Raw genomic sequence first — 9376 nt, 5'->3', positions numbered from 1 at the left:
ATTACTTAAATGCATTTCATTCATTTTCTTTCCTTTATGAACTCACAAACGAAGTTCCAATCTCTATTCCCCAATTTCGCCCTCTATAACGCCACTAGCTTTGACGGCACAATCCCTGTGAACTCCATCACAAAATTGCACTAACTTGATAGTTCAATGTACGAAATGGTTCTGATAATTATGATCAAGACCTACAATCAATATAAGTAAGTTTCTTTAATTCTTTCATTATTGATTTCATGAGTTATATCAGTTTTAATATTGTTAACATGTTTTTTAATTAATCCGAATCCTTTGGATTATCTTCGAAAGAAATTAATTTGGCAAACCAGATTAATGAGATACATCGTTCTCAAAATAAAAAAGATGAATGGGATACATGGTGAGGCAATGTCTATGATATAAGAACCCACCAAGTATACGGACATTATCACATTAGAAGATGCCTTTGAAAAGACCGAAAGCTTATCACATTAGAAGAATTTCACAATGCTTAACGTTTCCTCCAAAAGTTTAACTTTTCAGGGAACCAAACTTTCTAGTATAATATATATATATATATATATATATATATATATAATATTTTAAAATTTCAAATTTTCGGTTAGGAATTTTTCTTTGTGAGGGTGTTAGATCACTAGGCGAATATATAGAAACATGACAGACTTTTGGCATTTGTGATTTCTAGTGGGGCAACTTTTTATGCATTATAAGAATATTTGGATTCTGCGATTACTTGTTTGAGCAAAATAGAATCAATCATCAAAACCACAAACGACCAAAAAATGGGTCTCGTGCATTTCCATCTTAATTAATTAAGATGGATGAACTAGTGGGACTATTAGGAACTATTGCCAGCTGTTGCCCTCCCTCTCGAACCCTGCCTTGTCTTTTTTCTTCTCGTGGCTATTCTTCAACAATTACGTAAAGCTGGAAGGAAGCAAAAGATTCTGCAGAGAAACTTATAAGACGCTAATCCAGAATCTTGCTTTATAGCCGATTTCAGAATCGAAACTTAGACTTAAAATAAATAAAAAAACTCATTGTGTCAAATTATTCTGCTAGTACCTAGCTTAGATCCTAATTGAAATCAATGCATTTCCATTAAAAATTGCCGATTGAAACTTAAAATTATCCTTCTCCTCATCAGTCATCATCATCCCTTTGGATCAGAACCCAAAAGTAACGAACCAAGAAGATGTGGGTGACAGTGATATTCTTAACAGATACTGTATATATCATCAGTGCATGTTGAGGAATAAAGTGTGAAATAAAGGTGATGTTCATCAAAAAAATAAATATAAGAATTATATGACTCAGAGTAGTGTGCCTTTTCTTAAATATGTTCCATATCCAATAAAATTAGGGCTATGCTATGTACACAAAAATTGTGACAACATTTTTTACATTAGTTTAGTTGACAAGCTTCTATTGGTGCTCATTTAGGCTTATAATTAACATAATTTTTTTTACCTACTATTAATAATATGTTACATAAAGCAAATATCAAATTTGTTGTATTTATAAAGATTAAAAAATTCTAAGACCACAAAAAATAACACAATTTTTGCTACAATTCGCCATGTAGTGAGTTGCATGAGTATTACGGATTTATTATTTTTTTCTTTACCACTTATACTGCGTGATGAATTATGGCAAAAATTGTGTTATTTTTTGTGGTCTAATTTATAAAGATTTTACTGATAAGAAAGTGATAAGGAATAAGACCCAAATTCTTTTTTCTTTTTTATTCCGTTTTATGAACGGTGGCTTTGTCATGGAAAGATTCCATTTCAATACAACCCAATAGAGCAAATTGATCTCCCTATTATTAAACTCCTCTATAAAACCTGCGGACTGGTAGCTAGCTCAAAGTCACAGACTCACAGGTGATCACAGCCCCCCCCCCCTCTCCAAAAGAAAGCAATGGAAGAATTTCATGAGGTTGCTATAGCTTACTACAACAATGCCCCTAGAAACCTTCAGCGACTAGCATGGAGTTTCTTCCTCGCATTGGACTCGGATGGAGATGGCCAAATCAGCTACATGGAGTACATCAACTTCCTCCGGCAATGCGGCTATGGCTGGATCAGCTCCAACTTCTTCAAGGACCTGGACCGCAACCGAGATGGCTGCCTGGGTTTCTGGGAAGTCCTCACTCTGTACTATGTGATTAAAACCAGGGGCCTTTGGTGCCAAGGGTGTCAAACATGCCTAGTTGGGCTGTATTTTACTTGCGTTTCATGCTTTGACAGTGGCTCCAGGACTTATGATCTTTGTCCTTCATGCTATAAGCAAAAGAAGTTCAGTCACAACCACACCAACTTCATGGATAACCATCTCTTGCTTCGGTCCAAGAGAGGGCTTTCTGCTGGTACTGTAAACGTCAATCTGGTAAGGACAATATATAGGTTATGCCATTTAGCAAAAACGATAATAATCGATGTTACTAGCAAACCTAGAATCACCAAACATTGAGAGAAACAAGCTCAAAAGATTTAGCATAAAATGGTGAAACCACATATACATCTTTTTCTCTCACTAATATTGTTTACTTGGGTAACATAATTTTTCTGTTTTATTTTTAATATATCTAGAGCTTAATTAGTTGAGTAATGTTGTGCTAGAGAGGCGTACTGTGCAGATTTAACTTGACGCTATGAGGGCTTTTTATTTTTTGAAATTTTTTATTTTATTTTATTTTATTTGAGAAGGCTTCTCATGGAGGAAGTTGTACATATCTTTAATGCAGGCACTCGCTCCACGACCTGCGATTAATCCTCCAGCTGCTGTGGTAGTGTCTTCTCTCTTCTCAGACTTACGTGTATAGGCTGTGTGTGTGTCTGTGTTCTCTCTCTCGATCTCTCTCCAAATGTGCGTGTGTTTTAGTATATGATAAGTGCTAATTGACATTAACATGCAATAGATATGGTCTAAAAAATTTACTATTCAATCCATAATACAATTATTAGAATAAATTGAAGATACATGAAGTAAAGGCCATAAAATAAAATCATATATATATATATATATATATATATATATATATATATATATATATATATATATATATAGATTGAATGACTTGTAAGAACTAGTAAATAGTAACAGAAAGACTCACTTTGGGAAAGTTGATAGATTTTTTGTTCATTAAATGTCAACAAAAACTCTAAGGCTATCATTTTATATTACTATATAAATATGTCAAATATTTTTATTTTTTTACAAAAAAAATAAGAAATATGTCAAATATTGTTATAACATGTTGCTAAATAGTTATAAAAAAGAAGTAAAAAAAAAAAAAAAAACACTAAACAGATTGCCTAGATGGACCCAAATACTGCATGACAACACCTGAATCTCAAAACATTCTATATTTACACATTTTAATAGAATCCTATTACATTATATTTTATTTAAATAATAGAATAACTAGTAACAAAAATAAGAATAATTAGTCGCTAACCCGTGATATGCACAGGAACTTACCTATAGACTAAAATAATTTTACAAATTCTTAAATTGATTAAAAAATTACACCATTGCATGATTTACTCTTGTAAGTTTAATTTGTGTTGTAAATTAATGAAGAAGCCATTACTTGAATGTGCAATGACTTACAAAAAATTTATCAAACAATTTCAGACACTACAAAAAAATAACTCAAAAATTCAGATATTAAAAATTCTAAAAGACCAAAATATATTAAAGAAAAATTATTAACGTTTGAGTTTGAGTTTAAGTTTAAATTGGACTTGCTAGAGATATAGAATTTCACTTTTTGTTAAGTTTGGATTAAACAAAAATAATTTTATTTAAAAAAATAATGAGTTTGAGTTTAAGTTGGACTTGTCAGAGAGATAGAGTTTCACTCCTTGTTAAATTTGGACTAAACATTTTTTTTTAAAAAAAATAATGAGTTTAAGTTTAAGTTGGACTTGTATAGAGTTTCACTTCTTGTTAAGTTTAGAAACAAAAATAATTTTGTTTTAAAAAAATGATGAGTTTGAGTTTAAGTTGGTCTTGTTAGAGAGATAGACTTTTATTCCTTGTTAAGTTTGAACTAAATAAAAATAATTTTGTTTAAAAAAAATGATGAGTTTGAGTTTAAGTTAGACTTGTTAGAGAAATAAAGTTTCACTTCTTATTAAGTTTAGACTAAATAAAAATAATTTTATCTAAATAAAATGACAATTTTATTTAAATATTGTGCCGACGTAGAAAATTGTGAGAGTTTCAGAGGTTTCGGTTTTATATATAGTTTGGACTAAATAAAGATAATTCTATTTAAATAAAATGACAATTTTATTTAAATATTATGTTGACGTGAAAAATTGTGCGAGTTTAAGAAGTTTTAGTTTTATATAATAATAATAATAATATTATATAGATAAATGTCTAAAAACAACTGCCGATTTTATATTTTCAAAAAATAAAATAAAAAAGAATATCATTTTATTTTTTAATATAAAAAATCATATTTTATTAAACTTTTCCTTGCAGTTTCTAATTTTATATATATATATATATATATATATATATATATATATATATATATATATATATATATTGTTTGGCTCAGGATGATGATTTGCTGCAATCATTTCAAGCATTGGAGACGGGGGTTGCTGCAGGGAAAGCGAACACTTGCATCGTTATGTAATCATATCACGAGCAAGGCATGACGGCCATGCAACTACGCTCGTGTTTCAATAAAACATGGTCAAGAATCAAGATTTGGCAATAATATATACTCTTGTATTTCCCTAAATGCTTTGGTTCCGGAATGGAACATCTGAATAAACTACCAGGCTTGCAACAATGCTTTGCTATTAGTTTTTTTTTTTTTTTTTTTTCTTTAATTACCAACTACCTATATTAAAGTTTTAAATTATCCTCTCTTTTCTGGCCCGAACAAAACCCTGTAAAAGAGAGGCGGGTCGGAGGAAAAGACAATAAAATTAGATGCTGATACATGGCTGCTTTTGGACATTTGTTTGATGGTGTTTACTTGGTTTTTTGAGAGTTCATGGTCTCGCTAATTGATGGCAATGGCCCCCCTCATTTTTTTAATAAAAATATTAGTATAATAGGTACTAATTTTAGTAATTTTGTTCAATAAAATTATACCTTACCCTCCTTAACAATGCCATTAATTTTTTTTAAGAACAATGTTACAGTCATAAACGTTTTTACAAACTATTGAAATAGTAAATTCTTATTAGTTTGCATACTTGCATAACTTTTTATTTGTCAATAACTATTCATCACACTAACAATTTGTAAAAATTTTGTTGTATTAGCATTTTTCACCTTTTAAAAGCCATTAAATGATTAAATTTAAAACAAAATATACAAGCCCCAAAATATTAGCCCAATAACAAAAATTACCAATAATAAAGCTAAAAAAAAATTAAGTCCAATCAATCTATTTTATTCAAAACAAATAACTTGGCAACTTAAAAAATTTTAAACAAAAATCTTTAGTAGTAAAGCATGTTTTACTACTGCGCAGAAGAGTCAAAAGCCAAAATCGCCGCATACAGGTAGCAACAAAGCCGTCCCTCTTAACTCTAAATTCTGGCTTTGTCTCTTGACAGATATCATTTACTTTCCATTTCTATTAAGTTTTGTATGTTGAAATACTAATTTTTGTCATAGTTTCCTCATTTATTTGTTGGCAAATCCAATATCGACAACATATATTATATATATATATATATATATATATATATATATATATATATATATATATATATATATATATATATATCTATATATATAAGAGCCGGAGTTAATAATTGGAAATTTTAGACAAATTAAGTTACATATGGATCATGATTTGGCTATTACAAACCCTTCATTTAATTGAATAATCCTTCCTATTGAACTTTTTCTTAACTCTTTCATGAAATCCAAATCATAAACAAACATTTTTTTTTTATTAGAGATGTAAGTGCACAATTGCGCCTGGACTCAAAAACAAACGTGGACTCAGGCCCAATGAGCCTTAAACAATAAAATTTGTAGAGTGTGAATTCGAAATCTAGTTCAGTGGTGTTGGAAGCTTGATAAACAGACTAGAATGTTACAGTATTTGCAAACAATAAACAAATATGACAAAGGAACCTCCTCGGACGTAAGCTGATGACGATTTATGTATTATTTCTCTTTTTCTTTCAAAGATTACAGTTCTTAGTCCTTGTCTAGCTAACTCACCGACCTCCTATTCTTTACTCTCTTCTCTTCTTAAATACTTCTTCTTCTTCCCTCTTTGTCCACGTGTCATACAAATCTTATCCTTCAATCCTCTCCTCTACTTTCCACCACCTTCCTGCAGTCTTTAAACAATGGCAAGAAGGTCAATTCTACTGTTCAGGGGTCACTTCCCCATTAATGCGGCCAGGGAGGTAGGTAAAGGGTCTTAAATGTGGAGGTAACAGCATTTTTCTGAGATATTTCTCTCACACCGTTGCGTCAAGAGGGTACTTGGATCCTCCTCTTAACCAACAGTTTTTCCAGAACTCTGCCTCTAATCTTCCTGGCGAATCCCAAGGTCATCGCGGATTTGTCAAAAGGGAGATTCGTCCTCAGACAAATCCTCGGACCTTCACCCTGTGGGCCGACCTCTAGTCTTAAAGGCCTTTAGTAAAAAACAGATTGGCACTTATCAATAAAGCTCTAAGCCCAAATACTTGCTCAGGTCATTTTACTTCCCACAATAGCCCCTCAAAACTTTATTTTTCCCCATCCGAGGAGAAAAATAGAGTTTTGATCCTACCAAAATACCTTCCACACGCTTCGTACATCTCCACGCGTGTATGGGTCCTTTCGTTTCCTAGAAAATGCCATCTAGCGCTTCGAATTTCAAAACGCGCGCATTTATGACCGCAAGTTACACCCTGTTCCCCACGTTCAACGGTGAGATAAACATTTAACGGTCCGTGTCGCTCCTTGAAAATTTGGACAGGACAAATCCAATTTCGAGGCCGCCTTCTACACGTCATAACGCTTAGAAATCCACGCCTTCATTCATTTCTTCAGAATTTAATCACATCAAAGCATCAGTCATCGCCTTTTCTCTCCAGAAACCCGTGGAAACTCGCACAACCAAACTTTGTAAGTTCTTGCTTTCTTTGCTCATTTCTTCTCAGATTCTGTCCTCGGCTCCCTTCTTAACTGCTTTCCCTCTCGAGACTTGCTTTTTCTTTCCTCCTAAATGGGTAGGTTTAAGTGCTTGGTAGACACCGCCGCTGAGATGAAAGGCTTTAGGGCCAAATACCAGATTCCTAGTGACATAGGCTTGAAATACTGTCCGACGGAAGCCGTAGGTGGTTCTAAGAAGACGGGAGAGGTTATCATCCCTATGATTGCCTTCATAGAAGGTGGGATGACCCTCCCTATGAGAAGTGTAACTAGGGAATAATTTCACAACCATAGGTTATGCCCAGACCAATGCGCACCCAATGTATTTAGGGTCTTAGGAAGTGTCGACGCTCTAAATGAGCAAATGAGCTTGAACCTCACATGGCACGATGTTGCCTTTATGTACGAATGCCACAAACTTAAGAGCGTAGGTTATTACATTAAATCACGGTCTAGTATAGTTAGGTTAATTTTTTGTCTGCCCAAGTCCAATAAAGGCATGAAGGATGACTACCTCATCGCCTCAGGCAACTGGCACGACGGCCCTCACTGCCCAGTCATATGGGGAGACCCAGGTGTGACTCCTTAGGAGTTAGTTTTTCTACCACGTGATTCAATCTCAGTACCAATTGATACTTTATTTCTTATGGTACATTACTGTTTTCATTTTTTCACATTCATCGCAGATCTGACCATGTTTGTCTCCTTGGGTGTCTTTTTTCACAGACAAACATCACGTACGCCTGCGATTAAGCCATTGCAACGTCGCCAATCTAAACCGCGTTCTCCGCTCAGAAGTCTTTGTGAGTGAAGACCTACAAGTAAGGGCGGCTCATTTGATACTTGGATACGACCCCCTATCCTCGGACTTCCAAGAGATAGAAAACGCGATTATCGCGGGGGACAGACGACGCAGGAGAATAAACGTAGCAAGGCCGCATTTCCTCGCCGACCACGACATTCCTGACGAACCCAACACCATCCTATACACACGACCCATCGCAGCGATCCCTCTCTCGACGCACTTTCAGACAACCGCCGCCCCGGAGGAGCAAGTGTCCTTGTCGCACTAGTTGGACGAGGAGATAGACTAGTTTTAGCTCGAGGACATCGAAAGACCCCGAGTAAACCCATTTGTCGTACATTCTGATGAGGAGGACGAGCCCGCCGAGGCCTCCAGTGTTGCAGGTTTAATAGTTGCACGCCCAGACGACAGTTTCTAGGAGGAAGAGATGGACGTGCTTAAAGGCCTTCTGAATAAGAGAGGCGAGAGAGTCGCCAAAAAAGGAGCGGGAAGGTCTTAAGTTCCTCCATCCTTGCCACCACCCCCTCCCCCAGCCAGTCTTAAGCCTCCCGTTGAGGAGCCAAAGACTAAGAGGAAGGGAGAGGCCGAGGAGGCTGGTGGCGAAAAACAGAAGAAGCTGAAGCAACAACAACAGCAACAGCCAACTCAGCAGCAGAAGCTGGACAAAGGCAAGGGACGTGCCCCTTCAGTCGAAAGTGGGGAGATAAGGGACCTGGCCGAGGTGCGCCGAGCGCTGGCTACCTAGTCTCCCGAGCTGAAGCTAGACGGGGCACCAATCTCCTGCCCATCCAACATTAGGTCATTCCAGCAAGGCCATGCCCTCCACCGGGCCGATGCGTTGGAACGTCCCCTGCTTCTGCCCAAGGACATGGAGGCCTTGGAGAAAATGAGCCAACCTCAGCTGTTCCTTTCTTTGAAAAGGGACTTGGCCCTGGTAAGTTTCACTCCTTAAGTACATTTCGTTTTTCATGATATCTGAGATTAGTGAACGCTTTCCTGTGTCTAACCCTCTGATACTCTGTCACAGGCCGTTCAAGAGGTCTTTGCTGCCAAGAAGTTCGTGGAGGATTCTCGGAAGAAGGCCGAAATGGAACAGGAGATTCAAATGGAAACAGAGAAGTCCCTAGGCCAGGCCTTCGCAGAAAATGAGAAACTCTCCTCTCAGCTGGCCAATCTAAAAAGAGAAAGAGACGGCGCCGAGGCCAGCCTGAGAACCATGAGAACTTAAGTGGAGGGGCAGCGCAAGCTTCTTCATCAAAAGGATGAAGAGCTCTCCAAAGCTCAGAAGGAATGCTCTGACTTGGAGAAGGAGCTTACGAAGATGAGGGAGGAAGCTCGCACCTTCAAGGATTAGCTGGAGGCCGCGAAGAAGGCTGGTTATAAGGAAGGGGTGGCGGCGACAGAAGACCAGCTGACAGAGGCGTT

At 36.2% G+C, this 9376-nt stretch overlaps 1 protein-coding gene across 1 annotated transcript; it reads left to right on the top strand.

The window, feature by feature from the left end:
- The first annotated feature begins 1872 nt into the window (after positions 1 to 1872).
- LOC142625736 (uncharacterized) lies at positions 1873 to 4822 on the top strand. The gene is made up of 3 exons (XM_075799444.1): positions 1873 to 2394; positions 2753 to 2794; positions 4583 to 4822. The coding sequence occupies exons 1-3, from the start codon at positions 1927 to 1929 to the stop codon at positions 4661 to 4663; spliced, it is 591 nt and encodes a 196-aa protein (XP_075655559.1). The 5' UTR covers positions 1873 to 1926; the 3' UTR covers positions 4664 to 4822.
- The last annotated feature ends 4554 nt before the right edge of the window (positions 4823 to 9376 follow it).

This window comes from Castanea sativa, chromosome 2 (genome assembly GCF_040712315.1).
Source record: "Castanea sativa cultivar Marrone di Chiusa Pesio chromosome 2, ASM4071231v1".
Classification (NCBI taxonomy): Eukaryota; Viridiplantae; Streptophyta; class Magnoliopsida; order Fagales; family Fagaceae; genus Castanea; species Castanea sativa.
This window is presented reverse-complemented; position numbering and strand designations above follow the sequence as displayed.

Bases quoted from the DNA above. Each gene is read 5' to 3' on its own strand.
- LOC142625736 (XM_075799444.1), top strand. From the start codon at position 1,927: ATGGAAGAATTTCATGAGGTTGCTATAGCTTACTACAACAATGCCCCT. The intron at 2,395-2,752 runs GTAAGGACAATA...TCTTTAATGCAG, and splicing joins GTACTGTAAACGTCAATCTG to GCACTCGCTCCACGACCTGC. The intron at 2,795-4,582 runs GTAGTGTCTTCT...TGTTTGGCTCAG, and splicing joins TTAATCCTCCAGCTGCTGTG to GATGATGATTTGCTGCAATC.